Source organism: Dendrobates tinctorius, unplaced genomic scaffold (assembly GCF_039654945.1).
Source record: "Dendrobates tinctorius isolate UK_male_01 unplaced genomic scaffold, ASM3965494v1 ptg000322l, whole genome shotgun sequence".
In the NCBI taxonomy this organism is placed as follows: Eukaryota; Metazoa; Chordata; class Amphibia; order Anura; family Dendrobatidae; genus Dendrobates; species Dendrobates tinctorius.
Window position 1 is genome coordinate 811958 of NW_027361989.1, and position 20383 is coordinate 832340.

Consider the following 20383-nt stretch of genomic DNA (forward strand, 5'->3'; position numbering starts at 1 on the left):
TTGAACCTCCAGCTAGGGAGGTAATGCGACTGAACCAGATCTCCCACTTTGCAAAGCAGATCCTCCCAAGCGGTACTACTCTCAGGGCAACAAGTTTTGAAAATAAATGTCTAAATGACCCTTTGGGCAGGGGAACAATCTCATTGATCTACAGTCATGGCCAAAAGTTTTGAGAATGACACAAATATTATATTTTCACATGATCTGCTGGCCTCTGGTTTTTATATATTTTTGTCAGATGTTTTTATCACATACAGAAATATAATTGCAACAATATTATGAGTAACAAAAGGTTATATTGACAGTTAGAATGAGTTAATGCAGCAAGTCAATATTTGCAGTGTTGACCCTTCTTCTTCAGGACCTCAGCAATTCTCCCTGGCATGCTCTCAATCACCTTCTGGATCAAATCCTGACTGATAGTCCATTCTTGCAAAATCAATGCTTTTATTTTGTCTGAATTTGAAGGTTTTTGTTTGTCCACCCGTCTCTTGATGATTGACCACAAGTTCTCAATGGGATTAAGATCTGGGGAGTTTCCAGGCCATGGTCCCAAAATCTCTATGTTTTGTTCCCTGAGCCATTTAGTTATCACCTTTGCTTTATGGCAAGGTGCTCCATCATGTTGAAAAAGGCATTGTTGATCGCCAAACTGCTCTTGGACGGTTGGGAGAAGTTGCTCTCGGAGGACATTCTGGTACCATTCTTTATTCATGGCTGTGTTTTTAGGCAAGACTGAGAGAGAGCCCATTCCCTTGGCTGAGAAGCAACCCCACACATGAATGGTTTCAGGATGCTTGACAGTTGGCATGAGACAAGACTGGTGGTAGCGCTCACCTCGTCTTCTCCGAATAAGCCGTTTTCCAGATGTCCCAAACAATCAAAAAGGGGATTCATCAGAGAAAATGACTTTACCCCAGTCCTCAGCAGTCCACTCCCTGTACCTCTTGCAGAATATCAGTCTGTCCATGATGTTTTTTCTGGAGAGAAGTGGCTTCTTTGCTGCCCTCCTTGAGACCAGGCCTTGCTCCAAGAGTCTCCGCCTCACAGTGGGTGCAGATGCACTCACACCTGCCTGCTGCCATTACTGAGCAAGCTCTGCACTGCTGGTAGCCCGATCCCGCAGCTGAAACACTTTTAAGAGACGGTCCTGGCACTTGCTGGTCTTTCTTGAGCGCCCTGGACCCTTTTTGGCAACAAGGGAACCTCTCTCCTTGAAGTTCTTGATGATGCGATAGATTGTTGACTGAGGTGCAATCTTTCTAGCTGCGATACTCTTCCCTGTTAGGCCATTTTTGTGCAGTGCAATGATGACTGCACGTGTTTCTTTAGAGATAACCATGGTTAACAGAAGAGAAACAATGATGCCAAGCACCAGCCTCCTTTTAAAGTGTCCAGTGGTGTCTTTCTTACTTAATCATGACAGATTGATCTCCAGCCCTGTCCTCATCAACACCCACACCTGTGTTAATGGAGCAATCACTGAAGCGATGTTAGCTGGTCCTTTTAAGGCAGGGCTGCAATGATGTTGAAATGTGTTTTGGGGGATAAAGTTCCTTTTCTAGGCAAATATTGACTTTCCAAGTAATTGCTGTTAAGCTGATCACTCTTTATAACATTCTGGAGTATATGCAAATTGCCATTAGAAAAAATGAAGCAGTAGACTTTGTAAAAAATTAAGATTTGTGTCATTCTCAAAACTTTTGGCCATGACTGTACTATGCTATAAATACTCCACAAGATGATACAAAATTGAAGTATACACTATGTTACAGTGGGAGGAGGATCTGGGGTTTGAATAGTCAATTGATGAATGGTATCGTAGCTGTGACACCCTATCGAAAGGTAGTCACCAGACTTCCCTTGTTGAGACCTCCTTAAAACTATTGCACAGAGTCTATTATGTACTGGAAAAAATTCACAGCATTTTTCCTAAAATCTCAGGAGACTATTTTATTGGCTGTGGAATATCTGGTGACATGAGACATATTTGATGGTCTTGTACGGTGGTTTCTGGGCTTTGGGAGAAGGTGAAGCGTCTGATAGCACAGATGTATGGTTGACCAGTTGATCTGGAACCTTCTACCCTTTTACTGGGAACCAGGCCTTCCCGGCTTCCAAAAAGCTTTCAGAAGCTAGTAAACTACTTATGTATGGCCACTAAAATCCACATTGCGGAAAAGTGGAAGTCGCCCTCATTGTCAATATCTGTGGTGAAAGAGAAGATGAACGACATTATGTTATTCTCATTTGTGGCCCCAGCGTTTCTTGTAGAATAAATCCCTTTTTCACACAGTCCTGTAGTAATGACTTTGTTCTCATGTTTTGTAGGAGGGTTCGTCTGACTCCATCTTATGTTATCAGCATAAGTGCGAGAGATGAGAAGACCGACGACCACAGTTTTACCGTGTGTGTCCGGCATCAGTTCTATAGTGTGAGAGATGCAGGGTCTGTGACCGAAGCTGGGGGTATATGGGTATATACAGTGTACACAGGGGTCTACGACCGAAGCTGGGGGTATACGGGTGTATACAGAGTACACAGGGTTCTGCGACCGAACCTGGGGGTATACAGGTGTATACAGTGTACACAGGGGTCTGTGACCAAAGCTGGGGGTATACAGGTGTATATAGTGTACACAGGGGTCTGCTACCGAAGCTGGGGATATACGGGTGTATACAGCATACACAGAGGGGTCTATGACCGAAGCTGGGGGTATATGGGTGTATACATCATACACAGGGGGGTCTGTGACCAAAGCTGGGGGTATACAGGTGCATACAGCATACACTGAGAGGTCTGCGACCGAATCTGGGTGTATACATTGTACACAGTGGTCTGCGACCATAATTGGAGATATACAGGTGTATACAGTGAACACAAGGGTCTGTGACCGAAGCTGGGGGTATACGGGTGTATACAGTGTACACAGAGTGGTCTGCGACTGAAGTTGGGGGTATACGGGTGTGTACAGAGTACAGAGAGGGGTCTACGACTGAAGCTGGGGGTATACGGGTGTATACAGCGTACACAGAGGGGTCTGTGACTGAAGCTGGGGGTATACGGGTGTATACCCTCCAAGACTTCTCCCGAATAGCCCCTATTCTCTGGAATTCTTTGCCCCAACAAGTCCGACTATCAACCACATTTGGATCCTTCTGATGGAACCTGAAAACCCACCTCTTCAAGAAAGCCTACAGCCTGCAATGACCCCGCTACCTCCTTCTCTCTCACCACTACCGGCGATATCACCTCAACCAACACTGGAACCGCTGCAACCCACCAACCTACTGTCTCCTTCCCCACCATCCTGTAGCATATCAGACCGAAAGGGCAGGGTCCTCTCTCCCCTCTGTATCAGTCTGTCATTGTTAGTTTGTTTACTGTAAGTGATATCTGTAATTTGTATGTAACCCCTTCTCATGTACAGCACCATGGAACCAATGGTGCTATATAAATAAATAATAATAATAATAATACAGCATACACACAGGGGTCTGAGACTGAAGCTGGAGGTATATGGGTGTATACAGCATACACTGAGGGGTTTTGTGACTGAAGCTGTGGGTATACGGGTGTATACAGCATACATAGAGGCGTCTGCAACCGAAGCTGGGGGTGTACGGGTGTATAAAGAGCACACTGAGGAGTCTGCGACCGAAGCTGGGGGAATACAGGTGTATACAGCGTACACAGGGGTCTGCGCCCGAAGCTGGGGGTATACAGGTGTATACAGCGTACACTGAGGGGTCTGAGACCGAAGCTGGGGGTATATGGGTGTATACAGAGTACACAGAGGGGTCTGCGACTGAAGCTGGGGGTATACGGGTGTATACAGTGTACACAGAGGGGTCTGTGACCGAAGCTAGGGGTATACGGATATATACAGTGTGAGAGACACTGGGTCTGAGACTGAAGCTGTGGGTATACGGGTGTATACAGCATACACAGAGGGGTCTGCGACCGAAGCTGGGGGCTTACAAGTGTATACAGAGTACACAGAGGGGTCTGCGACCGAACATTGGTGTATACGGGTGTATACAGCGTACACATAGGCGTCTGCGACTGAAGCTGGGGGTATACGGGTGTATACAGCATACACACAGGGGTCTGAGACTGAAGCTGGGGGTATACAGGTGTGTACAGTGTGAGACGCGGGGTCTGCGACTGAAGCTGGGGGTATACGGGTGTATACAGAGCACACTGAGGAGTCTGCGACCGAAGCTGGGGGTATACGGGTGTATAAAGAGCACACTGAGGGGTCTGCGACCGATACAGCATACACAGAGGGGTCTGTGACTGAAGCTGGGTGTATACGGGTGTATACAGAGGGGTCTGTGACTAAAGATGGGGGTATACAGAGGGGTCCACAGAAAAGCGGCTCCGCTCCGTACACCTTGTACACACTCACACAGCTCCGCTCCGTACGCCTCGTACACACACGGCTCTGCTCCGTACACCTCATACACACATGGCGCCGCTCTGTATACCTCATACACACATGGCTCAGCTCCGTGCACCTCGTACACACACGGCTCTGCTCCGTGCACCTCGCACACACACGGCTCCGCTCCGTACACCCCGTACACACGGCTCTGCTCCATACACCTCGTACACACACGGCACCGCTCCGTACACCTCGCACACCCCGTACACACGGCTCCATTCCGTACACCCCGTACACACGGCTCCGCTCCATACACCTCGCACACACACGGCTCCGCTCCGTACACCCCGTACACACACGTCTCCGCTCCGTACACCTCGTACACACACGGCTCCGCTCCGTACACCTTGTACACACACGGCTCCTCTCCGTACACCTCGTACACACACGGCTCCTCTCCGTACACCTCGTACACACACGGCTCTGCTCCTTACACCTCGTACACACACGGCTCAGCTCCGTACACCTCGTACACACACGGCTCCACTCCGCACACCTCGTACACACACGGCTCAGCTCCGTACACCTCGTACACACACGGCTCCGCTCCGTACACCTCGTACACACAGGGCTCCGCTCCGTACACCTCATACACACACGGCTCCGCTCCGTACACCTCGTACACACACGGCTCCTCTCCGCACACCTCGTATACACGCGGCTCCGCTCCGTAAACCTCGTACACACGCGGCTCCGCTCCGTACACCTCGTACACACACGGCTCCACTCCGCACACCTCGTACACACACGGCTCAGCTCCGTACACCTCGTACACACACGGCTCCGCTCCGTACACCTCGTACACACAGGGCTCCGCTCCGTACACCTCATACACACACGGCTTCGCTCCGTACACCTCGTACACACACGGCTACTCTCCGCACACCTCGTATACACGCGGCTCCGCTCCGTAAACCTCGTACACACGAGGCTCTGCTCCGTACACCTCGTACACACGCGGCTCCGCTCCGTACACCTCGTACACACACGGCTCCTCTCCGTACACCTCGTACACACGCGGCTCCGCTCCGTACACCTCGTACACACGCGGCTCCGCTCCATACACCTCGTACACATGCGGCTCCGCTCTGTACACCTCGTACACACACACGGCTCCGCTCCGTACACCTCGTACACACAGGGCTCCGCTCCGTACACCTCGTACACACACGGCTCCGCTCCGTACACCTTGTACACACACGGCTCCTCTCCGTACACCTCGTACACACACGGCTCCTCTCCGTACACCTCGTACACACACGGCTCTGCTCCTTACACCTCGTACACACACGGCTCCGCTCCGTACACCTCGTACACACACGGCTCAGCTCCGTACACCTCGTACACACACGGCTCCGCTCCGTACACCTCGTACACACAGGGCTCCGCTCCGTACACCTCATACACACACGGCTCCGCTCCGTACACCTCGTACACACACGGCTCCTCTCCGTACACCTCGTACATGCAGCTCCGCTCCGTACACCTCGTACACACAGGGCTCCGCTCCGTACACCTCGTACACACACGGCTCCGCTCCGTACACCTTGTACACACACGGCTCCTCTCCGTACACCTCGTACACACACGGCTCCTCTCCGTACACCTCGTACACACACGGCTCTGCTCCTTACACCTCGTACACACACGGCTCCGCTCCGTACACCTCGTACACACACGGCTCAGCTCCGTACACCTCGTACACACACGGCTCCGCTCCGTACACCTCGTACACACAGGGCTCCGCTCCGTACACCTCATACACACACGGCTCCGCTCCGTACACCTCGTACACACACGGCTCCTCTCCGTACACCTCGTACATGCAGCTCCGCTCCGTACACCTCGTACACACATGGCTCCGCTCCGTACACCTCTTACACACATGGCTCCGCTCCGTAAACCTCCGCACACCTCCGCACAGCAGAGTCCAGTCCTGCACACACTGAGGCCCCTGATCATGTGACCCCTGACTCCTCCCCTCCTGTGACCTCATCACAGGTCCTGTGCGCACAGAGCAGCCATATATGTAGCGGACCCTCCTGGATCTTCGGCTGTCTGGGCCGGTTCCTCCTGTGAGTCCTATTAACCCTTTCGGTCCCTGTGTTATTCTTTCCTTAGTTTCCCTGTCTCTGTGTTTCGGGTCGTTGTTCTGTTCGAAGACCCAGCCTCCACCCATCTTCAATGCTGTTACTGAGAGAAGGAGGTTGTTGGCCAAAATCTCCCGATACAAGACCCCATCCATCCTTCCTTCAATACGTTGCCGTTGTCCTGTCCCCTTTACAGAAAAGCCCCCCCAAAGTATGATGTTTCCCCCACTGTGTTCTTGGGGTTGTACCCATATATTACATATAGATAGAAGATTCCAGTGCGGGGAAGACGGGAAACCTTCATATAGACGGCCGGTGGGGATGGAGTCAGTGACCGACTCTGGCCACATCTGTCTCTAGAGCCGCAGTAGAAGATGAAGATGTCGTCCTCATCATGAAGGAGTTATTTCTCCTGTCGCGTGTAATGAATATCTCCTGCAGTATTGCTAATGCCGATTCCAGTGTCGGAAATGAGACGAGAATTAGCGTTATGGAAGATGAGTCTATGAGGAACGTGTTCAGCTGCCGACTCCGAGGAGGAAACTGCTTGTTGTCTGTGGCCTAAATATATAGGTTTTATTAGTAGATGTCAGGGGAGAAAACTAAACCCTGTAAGATAATAAATCTCCTCATATGTTTCCCTTATTATCTCCAGTAATTGTATTATTACACAGGATTCTTATGATGTTACATCGGCTCATCTTCTTCTCATTCAGGTCTCTACAATATCGGATCCTTTCAGTGAAGATCTTCTACAGAAGAGAATTTTCCTGATTTCATAGAATCATAGAATCGTAGAGTTGGATGGGACCTCCTGGGCCATCTGGTCCAACCCCCTGCTCAAAGCAGGATTTGCTAAATCATCCCAGTCAGATGTCTGTCCAGCCTCTGTTTGAAGACTTCCATTGAAGGAGAACTCACCACTTCTCATGGCAGCCTGTTCCACTCATTGATCACTCTAACTGTCAAAAAGTTTTTTCTAATATCTAATCTGTGTCTCCTCCCATTCAGTTTCATCCCATTGCTTCTAGTCTTTCCTTGTGCAAATGAGAATAAAGTTGATCCTTCTACAATGTGACAGCCCTTTAGATACTTGTAGACCGCTATTAAGTCTCCTCTCAGTCTTCTCTTTTGCAAACTAAACATTCCCAAATCCTGCAACCTTTCCTCATAAGACAGGGTTTGCAGACCGGTCACCATTCTGGTCGCTCTCTTCTGAACTTGCTCCAGTTTGTTGATGTCTTTTTTAAAATGTGGTGCCCAAAACTGGACACAATATTCCAGATGAGGTCTGACCAAAGAGGAGTAGAGGGAAATAATGACTTCACGTGATCTAGACTGTATGCTTCTGTTAATACATCCTAGAATTGCATTTGCCTTTTTTGCTGCTGCATCACACTCTTGACTCATATTCAGTCTGTGATCTATTAGTATACCCAAGTCTTTTTCACATGTGCTGTTGCTTAGGCCTATTCCTCCCATTCTGTATATGCTTTTTTCATTTTTATTGCCCAGATGTAGTACTTTGCATTTCTCCCTGTTAAAAACCATTCTGTTAGTTGCTGCCCATTTCTCCAGTTTATTTAAATCTTTTTGAATCCTCTCTCTCTCTTCTCTAGTATTAGCTATCCCTCCTAGCTTTGTGTCATCAGCAAATTTACCCATCAAGGATGGATATGGACGGACACAAGATGGTGGAGAGGATATTACACCTCACCCTAGAGATCCTCTTCCGTCTCACTGGAGAGGTGAGAGATTCTGATGACGTCACATTACATCATTCTTATCTATGGGAATAACAGATGGACAGAACTGGAGAGGTGAGGACTCTGGGAATGTCTGTAGTGAGATTTATTAATGTGTCTCTCCATAACCAGGATTACACAGTGGTGAAGAAGACCTCTAGTGATCGCTGTCAGGACCCTGTGTCTGAGGGATGGGGAAGACCCCTGAGCCCAATCACGGGGCCTCCACCTCACCCCCTGATCCATGAGGACATCAATCACCAGAAGATCCTAGAACTCACCTACAAGATGACTGAGCTGCTGACTGGAGAGGTGACACTGCTGGGAATGCTGGGACATTATACAGTAACACTATGAAGGGATCGGGGGGATGACGGTATCATTGTATGTGTCAGGTTCCTATAAGGTGTCAGGATGTCGCTGTCTATTTCTCCATGGAGGAGTGGGAGTATTTAGAAGGACACAGAGATCTGTACAAGAACGTCATAATGGAGGTTCCCCAGCCCCTCACATCTCCAGGTAATAGACAGGACTAAATACACACGGCCTATAATTATCTGTATGTAGAGAATGAATTCAGTCCCTGTATGTGTTTCCTCCAGATCTATCCAGTAAGAGGACAACACCAGAGAGATGTCCCCGTCCTCTTCTTCCACAGGACTGTAACCAAGAAGATCCCAGTGCTCCTCAGGATCATCAGGTAGATGGAGAGAAGGTGTCAGGAGATCTCCCCTATGATGTGTAGACGGCTGTGAAGGTCTTGTGCTCAGTCTTGTTTTATCCACCAGTATTATATGTTTTATACTTGTGTGATGAGAGCGGTGGAGATGGCAGGATTAGAGCTGATCATAGATGGGACTTCTCCATCTGTCGGTGACTTTTACAATATTTGTTTCAGGGTGAAGATCTGACCCATATTAATACTACAGAGACATATGTGAGGGGTGATGAGTGGTGTAAAGAGGAGATTCCCACATATGACTACCCAGGTGAGTAGTAACCACTGAATGCAGAGAAGTCACAGATTCCTCTCAGTCACCGGCTGTGGCTGCTTTATCGGTGGTGTAGTCCGGCCGTATTACCATGATCACCATTTTGCCTCTAGACGACAACATTCTCCTCCACCCAAAACTGTTCTAATGACTTTGGGCAGTGAAAGCCCTTTTCTATAGAACTTACAACCAATTACATTGTTTCTGATCCTAAGGAATTCAGATTCCTGCACAATCTCTCCTGAAATGGGGAGCAATATTATTTTCTCTAATCTTCTGCTCAGGATCCATAGTAGCTCCAATGGTCCACCATAAATGAGGGCAACTCTGGTTTACTGTTGTGTAATCTGTATTTGTAGTTTTCAGTTAATGAGATTCTCGTGCTCTGGGGCGGGGCTGTGGGCGGGGCTGTGGGCGGGGCTTTATGTGGTGCTCTGATTACATATTCATCTGTATTGGCTTATGACAGGTCGCTGATTCCTCACTGAGGCTACTTTCACACTTGCGTTTTTTTGCGCTGCACACCGTGCGCAGTGCAAACGCACATAAAAAACGCATCATGCGTTTGTGCGTTTTTTTGTGGGTTTTGGTGCTTTTTTTGCGCATACGTGTGCACCCATAGATTATAATGGGTGTTTAGCTGTAGAAAAACGCATTGCGTGTGCATGCGTTTTTTTGGGGCAAGTCGGACACACAAAAAATGCAACAGGATGCATTTTGTGCGCCCAAGCGCACACTTCAAAAAAAGCATGCGCATACAAACGTGTACAAACGCATGTGTATGCGCACCTATGCACACCCATGTAAAAGATAGGAAAAAAACGCAAGTGTGAAACCAGCCTGACCTGCCCCCATTATTACATAATGCATATAATAGCATTGATATTGTTGATAATGTCTATAATATTGTGGCTATTGTGAGGCTTAGAAAAAAATTACATCCAGCACAATGTCACCGGTGATGGCGGCGCCTGCGCAGTAGTGTCTATATCAACTATATCAAATTTTTTGGTTAGGAAGTTATAAGGGTTAAAAGATAAACAGCGAGGGGGTAAATATGACAGAAAATACCCAAAAGTGACACCATTCTAAATACTGCACCCCTCAAGGTGCTCAAAACCACATTCAAGAAGTTTATTAACCCTTCAGGTGCTTCACAGGAATGAATGGAATGTAGAAGGAAAAATAAACATTTACTTTACAAATAACAAAAATTTTCCTTTACACCTAATTTTTTCTTACTTTCGCAAGGTTAACAGGAGAAAATGGACTATACACTTTGTTTTGCAATTTCTCCTGAGCATGCCGATACCCCATATATGAGGAAAACTACTGTTTGGGCGCACGGCAGGGCTCGGAAGGGAAGGAGCGCCATTTGATTTTTTGAATGTAAAATATGCTGGAATAATTAGCGGTTGCCATGTCACGTTTGGAGAGCCCCTGATGTGCCTAAACAGTGGAAACCCCCCACAAGGGACCCCATTTTGAAAACTAGACCCCCCAAGGAAATGTGTAGTGGGCACTTTGAACCCCCAAGTGCTTCATAGAAGTTAATTACCTAGAGCCATGAAAATAAAAAAATCATATTTTTACAACAAAAAATTATCTTTTCGCCCTCCATTTTTTTTCAAAGGGTAACAGGAGAAATTGGACCCCAAAAGTTGTAGTGCAATTTGTTCTGAGTATGCAGACACCGCATTTGTGGAGGTAAACCACTGTTTGGGCGCATGGCAGCGCTCCGAAGGGAAGGAGCGTCTTATTGGAGAGCAGATTTTGCTGGAATTGTTTGTGGGTGACATGTCACATTGTCAGAGCCCCTGAGGTGCCAGAACAGCATAAGCCCCCAAAAGTGACTGCATTTTGCCAAATATTTCCCTGAATGAATTCTTCTAGTGGTGCAGTGAGCATACTGACCCCACAGCTGTTCCATAGAAAATTATACCATTGGGCAGTGAAGAGAAAAATTACATTTTTACCACTAAAATGTTGTTTTAACCCCATTTCCAAAATGGGGGTCACTTCAGGGAGGATTCTGCTTTTATGGCACTTTGGAGAGCCTCTAAGTGCCAGAACAAGAGAATCCCCCCCTGAATTGACCCCATTTTGGAAATGACACCCCTCTGGGAATTCATCTATGGATATAGTGACCATTTTCACTACATGGTTGATTTCCAGAAACTCGTAGTAGAAGTTTTATAGCAAAAATTGCAAAAATGTCATTGTAGTGCCCAATATATTGTGCCCAGCTTGTGTCTCTGGAGACCTCCCCCCACCTACCCCCGGAAATTGTTAAGTCAGCTCTACTCAAATGTGTCTGTCACTAAATAAACCAAATGCTTGAATGTCAAAACAGTTCAAAAACGTGGTTCTGTGTGGAAGATTGTAAAGCCGTCATGGAGGCATAAGGCTGGCAGTGATGGGCATTGTGGGTAATAATAGCGGGGATCATGCCTCATTCCTCTCTTGGAACATACACGACATCTTCTCTGGGGTTCTTTCTTGTTTCAGTTACTGGGATGAGTGCAATAAAATGTCGCTCAGTGAGTCTTCTGACATCTTCACATTCTAAAGGATTGGCGGGGACAACATTTTCAAAAACAAGATTTTCAGTGACCTTTTCCTGATAATCAAGGAAAGTATCTGCATTTCCGGCTTTTTTGTAAAACACAAAAGAATTATATGTGGCCACCTGAAACAAATACATGACTAACTTTTTATACCAGATCTATGATTCTCTTGATACCTGGTATGGCTGTAGAACCTGATCTTCAAGGTCCACACCCCATATATTTGTTGTAGTCAATGACAGACACCGGTTTTGGAGTAGTGGATCCCTGTTGGTCTGCAGTGGCCCTTGTGGCATCTGTGTGGATCGAGCTCAGGATAAAAATATATTTTATTTATCCTTGTACTTAAGGGCAAGCAGCTCTCCATTGCGTAAAGCCCCTGACTGCCTCTTTCAGAACTTTTTGCTGACCAATGATTGTGGAAACCCCTGACGGTTTTTGCGAATGGTCCCACAAGCCCCTATGTTATGTTCAACCAGACTTTTAAATAGAGGTAGCTGCCAAACCATTTTTCCAGATGTCCCCAGATAAGTAGGGCCTCCTGGTGGGTTTAGTTTGTTGTCATTCCCCTCATAAATGTGAAAAGCTGATGTGTATCCGGTTGAACTCTCGCACATTTTATAGAGCTTTATTCCGAACCTTGCCCTCTTAGAAGGAATAAGTTGCTTGAGGTGCAGTCTTCCTTTGAATTTTACAAGGGACTCATCAATGGAAATGTTTTCTGTTGGGGTGTAGAGCTTTAAGAACTTTTCTGTCAAGTCTTTGATGATGGGTCTGATTTTGAATAGTCTGTCATGTCCTGGGGCATTTCTGGGCAGGCATTGACTATTGTCGTTAAAATGCCAAAATCTCATGAACATTTCATAACGGGTCCTAGGAAGAACGGCAGAAAACATAGGGGTGGCTTGAACAGGGCGGTTGGACCAATAAGACTGAATGTTCGTTTGTTAACAAGCCCCATAGCGAATGTAAGTCCTAAAAATGTTTTAAATTCTAGGACATTAGTTGGTGTCCATAAATTTGACCTAGCATAATAGGATTGTGGATTCTGGCTGATGAATTGGGACACATATAAATTTGTAGGACAATATGCTCTAGCAAGCTATCTGTCAGAAACAAATTAAAAAAAATAATTGGTCCAAAATTTTCCACCTCCACATTTATACCACGAATGGCATTAAAATTAGGGATGAATGGAGTAGCTGAATCCAAAGCCTCCCATCTGGGAAATGCTACATCAAGAGGCAAAGCCCCTTGGACATTGGTGTGCGCCAATTCACGAGCACTAGGGACAGCGCTAGTACTGGGCATTGTTCCCTGAGTTGGAGACATTTCTCCAGAAGCGCTATTTGTCCTTCTTGTTGTACTGGTCCTTGTGTGTGAGGATGGACCAGAATCACTGCTCATTTCTGAGCTATCACTGTCGCTACTACTAAAGCCCTCGAAATCCACATCGCCATCTGACACTGCACTTTCTTCACTGTCAGAACATAAAAGTGCATAAGCCTCATCTACACTATAACACTGACGGGCCATTTTATTCGTTTTTATTTTTTTTACCGGAAATAGAAAACTCTGACATGACTGACGTGACCAAATTATTGGGGAGACAATTGAGAAAAGCCTAATTTTTTAGTCTAACCCTAACTTTAGAATAAACCCTAACTTTAGCTTAACAGTAACCCTAACAGTAACCTTAACAGCAACCCTAACTTTAGCCCCAACATTAACCCTAACTATAGCACTAACCCTAACCTGCCTTATCTGTTTTTTACTTTATAGCACAATCGCTGACTGACACAGCTGTTCCCAGCAGCACTTGTAACACTGATTCTCCTATAATCTCTCACTGACAGGAGATCTGAGGAGAAACAGCGTTTATATGAGGCAGATCACCCGGGAAAGTTCACTGCTACAACAAACTCTCCTAGTGATTTGTCTCATTGGCTGGTGTGACGCTGACGTCATAAGGACCTGAACCAATCAGATCTCAATGAGGTCGAAGGTCACAGGAAGCGTTGTGCGGCAGAATCCCCTAGTTATAAGGTACGTGGGGTCCCGATTGAGCACAAAACTGCCGACCGTAGACAAACGACTGCGCTGCACAAAGTCCTGCTAGCGCCGACGTTTATCTACCGTTGGCAGTCATGAAGAGGTTAAGTTAAGGGTACCATAATTTCTGTCCAGGTCTATTTCATGAGGTTTATTTTTTTTTAATTCTGTGGAAGCCTGGGTGAAAAGCAATGTCTGACTTTCATTTGCTCATTTTCATAGATTTTTTATTTATTTCTACTTTTGTCAGATTCAAGTTATTTCTGTGACCATTGTGGGTTATCCTGTCATTAAACAAGGGGTACCAACAATTTAGACCACTTGTGTAGGAGGAGTGAATATTTTGACTGCACAGCCACTTTCCAGAAATTAACATGCAGTGGATGTTGTAGAGTGAAAATTACACATTTGCCATTTTCTTACCCAGCACATAGTGCCCAGATTGTGCTCCAGGAGACACCGCAAATTAAGTGGATTCTTCTCACTATAATATTGCTAAATACAGGGATCCTAAATGTTGTTTGCGCACACTGCAAGACTCCGAAGTGAGAGCGGATTTTGCTGGATCGGTTTATAGAAACCTTGTTGCTTTTCAACAGCCTTTGAGCCACTAATAGTGTGGGAACCTCTGTTTTTCCATTGACAGATGATGGACCTGAGTGGGGACTTGTTTTTTGTGAGATGAGAATTGGTATTATTTTCGCCTACATAACATTGATTGGTTTCTTTATATTTGATATTTGGGAGGCAGAATGAACAAACAGTTGAACACCGCACACTACTGGCTCATCCAACAAGGTTTTCTATTAGACTGTGAACTGTCATTGTCTTGGTAAATATAGTTTTTTACATAGCTTGCCATTTTTATGGACAGTTTAAGTAGAAATGTTCAAAAATATAAAACTCAAGGATATTTTATTAAAAATAATTGTTTTTTTTATCCTAGCAGATGACTGTACCAGGAGATCAGAGGGACAGCTGACATCTTCAACTTTTAAATCTGATGATCTTGAGATCCTACAAGATACAACTGAAGTGATTGCTATTACTCCAGATATATCATCATCCATTCACAGCAAAGATCTGTCATCTGATCCTATGAAACAGATCCCATCTTCTGATTCAGTACTGACTACTAAGAAAAATCAAAGTCACACAAGAGGCAATAAAAAACAAACTACTCCTGAGGCAAAGAAGTTATTCTCATGTTCAGAATGTGGGAAATGTTTTAGGCAGAAATCAGATTTGGTTAAGCACCATAGAACTCACACAGGGGAGAAGCCTTTTTCCTGTTCAGAATGTGGGAAATGTTTTAACCGGAAATGGCATCTTGATCGCCATCAGAGCAGTCACACGGGGGAGAAACCTTTTTCCTGTTCAAAATGTGGGAAATGTTTCCTTGTGCAAATGAGAATAAAGTTGATCCTTCTACAATGTGACAGCCCTTTAGATATTTGTAGACAGCTATTAAGTCTCCTCTCAGTCTTCTCTTTTGCAAACTAAACATTCCCAAATCCTGCAACCTTTCCTCATAAGACAGGGTTTGCAGACCGGTCACCATTCTGGTCGCTCTTTTCTGAACTTGCTCCAGTTTGTTGATGTCTTTTTTAAAATGTGGTGCCCAAAACTGGACACAATATTCCAGATGAGGTCTGACCAAAGAGGAGTAGAGGGAAATAATGACTTCACGTGATCTAGACTGTATGCTTCTGTTAATACATCCTAGAATTGCATTTGCCTTTTTTGTTGCTGCATCACACTGTTGACTCATATTCAGTCTGTGATCTATTAGTATACCCAAGTCTTTTTCACATGTGCTGTCACTTAGCCCTATTCCTCCCATTCTATATATGCGTTTTTCATTTTTATTGCCCAGATGTAGTACTTTGCATTTCTCCCTGTTAAAAACCATTCTGTTAGTTGCTGCCCACTTCTCCAGTTTATTTAAATCTTTTTGAATCCTCTCTCTCTCTTCCCTAGTATTAGCTATCCCTCCTAGCTTTGTGTCATCAGCAAATTTAATCAGTTTACCCTCAATTCCTTCATCTAAATCGTTGATAAAGATGTTGAACAATACAGGGCCCAGGACAGAGCCCTGTGGTACCCCACTTGAGACATTCTTCCAACTGGATGTGCAGCCATTTACGACCACTCTTTGGGTCCGATCACTAAGCCAGTTATGAATCCACCTAACAGTTGCCTTGTCCATTCCATACTTAGTCATTTTTTCAATAAGGATTGTATGAGAGACTTTGTCAAATGCTTTGCTGAAGTCAAGATATACTATATCTACAGCATTTCCTTGATCCACCCAATCAGTGATACCGTCATAGAAGGAAATTAAGTTAGTCTGACATGACTTATTAGTTACAAACCCATGCTGACTCTGTTTAATCACTTCATTCTTATCCAGGTATTGACATACATGTTGTTTAATAATTTGTTCAAAGATCTTTCCTGGTATAGAAGTCAGACTCACCGGCCTATAGTTGCCTGGGTCCACCTTCTTCCCCTTTTTGAAGCTAGGAACAACATTTGCTCTTCTCCAGTCTTCTGGCACTTCTCCTGTTCTCCAAGAATTTTCAAAGATTATGGAGAGGGGTTCAAAAATTTCTTCTGCTATCTCCTTCAGTACTCTGGGGTGTAATTCATCTGGACCTGGAGACTTGAATTCATTTAGGTTAGCTAAGTGTTTCCTCACTATCTTTCTGTTTATAGATATCCTGGATTCTTCTATTCCCTTAATAGGACAGTGAATAACAGTTGATGTTGCATTTCCTTTCTGAGAGAAAACAGATGCAAAATAGGAATTTAAAAGTTCAGCCTTCTCAACATCCTGTCTTACCATTTCATCATTTTCATCCTGTAAAAATCCTATAGCATCTTTGACTTTTCTTTTACTTTTGACATATCCCCAAAATCCTTTATTATTGCTTTTGACATCTCTTGCAAGCCTCAGTTCATTTTCAGCTTTAGATAATCTGATTTGTGCCCTGCAGGTTCTGCAGACAGCATTATATTCTTCTTTAGATATGCCTCCCTCTTTCCATTTTATAAACATTTGTTTCTTCCTTTTTAGCATGTGCTTAAGTTCTGTGTTCATCCATCCTGGTTTCCTTAAATGCTTCCTATTCTTCCCTCTTTTCGGAATTGTTAACAACTGTGCTTTGAGAATTTCATTTTTCAAGATTTCCCATCCTTCCTGGACATTTTTGTCTTTAAGGATATCCAGCCATTGGATCCCTCCAATTCTCTTTCTGAATCACTTAAAATCTGCCTTTCTGAAATCTAACCTTGACGTCTGAGTCTTCACAGGTCTTCCACCTCTAGTTATCCAAAATTCTAAAATAGCATGGTCGCTACCTCCTAGGGTCCCAGCCACTTTTACCTCCTCAACCATTTCCTCCCTGTTTATAAGGATTAGATCCAAGGTAGCAGTTCTCCTTGTTTTCTCCCTTACCTTTTGGAAGATAAAGTTGTCAGCAAGAGAGGATAAGAATTTCCTTGACCTGTTAGTTTTGCCTGAGAGAGATTCCCAACAAATGTCTGGATAGTTGAAATCTCCCATGACAACTATGTCATATTTTTTGGAGAACTTGGCCATCTGATGCATAAAGAGTTCATCTATATCTTCGGCTTGCACAGGCGGCCTGTAGTAAATGCCTACAATGGTGTCCTTTCCATTGTTCTGTCCTTGTATTCTTACCCAAACAGTTTCCACAGAACTCCCAGTCTCTGAAGCTTCAATCTCTGTGCAGATATACACGTTTCGAACATACAATGCGACACCCCCTCCTCGTTTATCAAGTCTGTTTCTTGCAAATAAGTTGTATCCTTCTAGTCTTGTATTCCAATCATGTGTATTGTCCCACCAAGTTTCAGTGATTCCAATGACATCATATTTCTTTTCCTGTGTTAGTAGTTCCAATTCTCCTTGTTTGTTGCCCATGCTTTGTGCATTAGTATAGAAACATTTTAGTTTGTGATTGGTTTCTCTTTCTCCAATATTTTTATTAATTAGATTCTTTCGTCTTTGTTTTAACCACAAAGGGAATCTTAATGAACATCAAAGAACTCACACAGGAGAGAAGCCTTTTTCATGTTCAGAATGTGGGAAATGTTTTAACCAGAAAGGGAATCTTAACGAACACCATAGAATTCACACAGGAGAGAAGCCATATTCATGTTCAGTATGTGGGAAATGTTTTAAATGGAAAACAAGTCTTGATCGCCATCAAAGAAGCCACACAGGGGAGAAGCCTTTTTCCTGTTCAGAATGTGGGAAATGTTTTGCACGTAAATCACATTTTGTTACTCACCACAGAACTCACACAGGGGAGAAGCCTTTTTCCTGTTCAGAATGTGGGAAATGTTTTAACCAGAAATCAGATTTGGTTAATCACCATAGAACTCACACAGGGGAGAAGCCTTTTTCCTGTTCAGATTGTGGGAAATATTTTAACCGGAAAGCGCTTCTTGTTAGACATCAGAGCAGTCACACAGAGGAGAAGCCTTTTTCATTTTCTTAATGTGGGAAATGTTTTACTTGGAAATCAACTGTTAATAAGCATCAGAGACACCTTTTTTATGTTCATAATGTTGATATAGTTTTAACGGCGAGTACTCCTGCAGCTGTGCTCTGCTTGTGAGCAACGCATTATGTCCCTGCCATGTGCTGCTTACAAGCATAAAGCAGTTGCTGGTATCAGAGCAGGATTCAGCAAGGGAGTGCCGGGTAGGTAAGTGTAATGCTTTTTTCTTAATGTTTTGTGATGGGGCCATGGATACCAGGATGGGGGCCAATTAAAATGATTGGGCTATGAATACCAGGACTGGAATGTGGGGCCAGTCATACCCGAATAGTGATGGTGCACTGCATATACTAGGAAGAGATGAGGGCCCTGCATACCAGGATAAGGATGGTGGCCATGCATACTATGATGAGATGGGGCACTGCATACCAGGAGCGGGATGGGGCCAATCATGCCACAATAGGATGGGACCCTGCATATTAGGATAGGGATGAGGGATCTATGTATACCAGGGTAGGGATGAGGGATCTATGTATACCAGGGTAGGGATGAGGGGACCATATATACCAGGATAGGGGATATTAAGTACAGAATTGACCACATTTTTTGCTTCAATTTTTTTTCTAATTTCCTCTAAACCTAGGTGTGTCTTATAGTCCAAAAAATACGCTATATATATATTTTTTTTTCTCAGTGAACTCATTCCTTATGTCTGGCCTCATTAAAATAAAAACACTCATACTCCACTGGCGTGCCGGCTCCACTTCAGCGGTGTTGAGACTCACTGTCCCGGGGCTTATGTGAGGTTCTCACATCACACGAGCCCTGCACCCAATCAGCAGCATCTTCACTGCTCCTTCCTTCGGACATATTGAACATGAACATGAAGCCAGGGCTGCGGCTGCTCTCTGACGGCCTCATGATGCTTGATGTGTCCGAAGGTGGGGACAGTGACGTCAGTGCTGATTGGGCACATGGCTCACATGACGTAAAAACCTCAAAAGTGCCAAGAACGCAAGTGCCGACACCGCTGAAACGGAGCCAGCATGGGAGGTTTTTGTAAGTGTTTTTATTTTAACAGGATCAAACATGAGGAATGAGAAGGGGTTGTCCAACTAGTTGTCAACCTTTTTATCAAAAATCCCACACAGCGAAAAGTCATTATTATACCGAGAGCGTGAGAAATGAATTACAGGAAAATCGTATTTTGTTGACCTTCAAAAATAACTCAGATGAGGAAAACCTATATATATTATTCAGAAATTGTACAAAAACATGATGCACGCGGCGTGCGTCCAAGATGGAATATTAAATGGGAGTTTTATAGGATAAATTCAAGGTGAGAATATTATATGGGAGTTTTATAGGATAAATTCAAGGTGAGAATATTATATGGAAGTTTTACAGAATAAACCAAATACCAACAGAAAATAAATGACCCAAAACAAATATTTATCAGTAAAAATAACTCCTCTTTATTAGGTAAAGTATAAAAGAATTGCGCCATTTTCCGATACCCGTCGCATCTCAGAGAGAAACAGCCAGAGAGATTCTGCCAAGACATCCATACATCCCAAAAGGACCAGAGACAGGGCCGCAGCCATTTACATCATGACTCCATTACGAGGGACACGGATCTATCATTCTATAGGAAATAACCTAGGGGTTTTCAGCCTCGGTTGGAAGAATACAGATCTGCTCCATTGACCATCGCTGATCCATGGATACGTTTGGAGAAGCAAGGTTGGGATCCTCGGATCAACTGGCCTTGCACCTTGTATGGACTCAATGGACTGTCATCTTCCTACACTTGTTGTTACCCCATCTCTGTGTGCGTGCCACAGGTGGAGTAGTTGACAGCTGACATGTGTCGGAAAAGATGTGGGCTCAGCGATGGAGCCCACATCAAAGGAAGGGAGTCCGACGTTGGCGTACATTTATGCCCAATGTCGGAAAGG

General features: G+C 44.9%; 1 protein-coding gene across 1 annotated transcript; it reads left to right on the forward strand.

Annotated features, from left to right (window-relative positions):
* The first annotated feature begins 6450 nt into the window (after positions 1-6450).
* LOC141074053 (gastrula zinc finger protein XlCGF66.1-like) lies at positions 6451-19044 on the forward strand. The gene is made up of 6 exons (XM_073561571.1): positions 6451-6522; positions 7254-8285; positions 8415-8594; positions 8678-8801; positions 8885-9023; positions 17915-19044. Exons 2-6 carry the CDS (start codon positions 8208-8210, stop codon positions 18420-18422), a joined length of 1029 nt encoding a protein of 342 aa, XP_073417672.1. The 5' UTR covers positions 6451-6522; positions 7254-8207; the 3' UTR covers positions 18423-19044.
* Positions 19045-20383: the final 1339 nt, after the last annotated feature.

What these genes read in the sequence shown, in the direction of transcription:
- LOC141074053 (XM_073561571.1), top strand. Translation starts at nt 8,208, where the DNA reads ATGGATATGGACGGACACAAGATGGTGGAGAGGATATTACACCTCACC. An exon ending in CCAGCCCCTCACATCTCCAG is followed by an intron (nt 8,802 to 8,884) that starts GTAATAGACAGG and finishes TGTTTCCTCCAG; the next exon opens with ATCTATCCAGTAAGAGGACA. An exon ending in GGAGATCTCCCCTATGATGT is followed by an intron (nt 9,024 to 17,914) that starts GTAGACGGCTGT and finishes TTTATTAATTAG; the next exon opens with ATTCTTTCGTCTTTGTTTTA.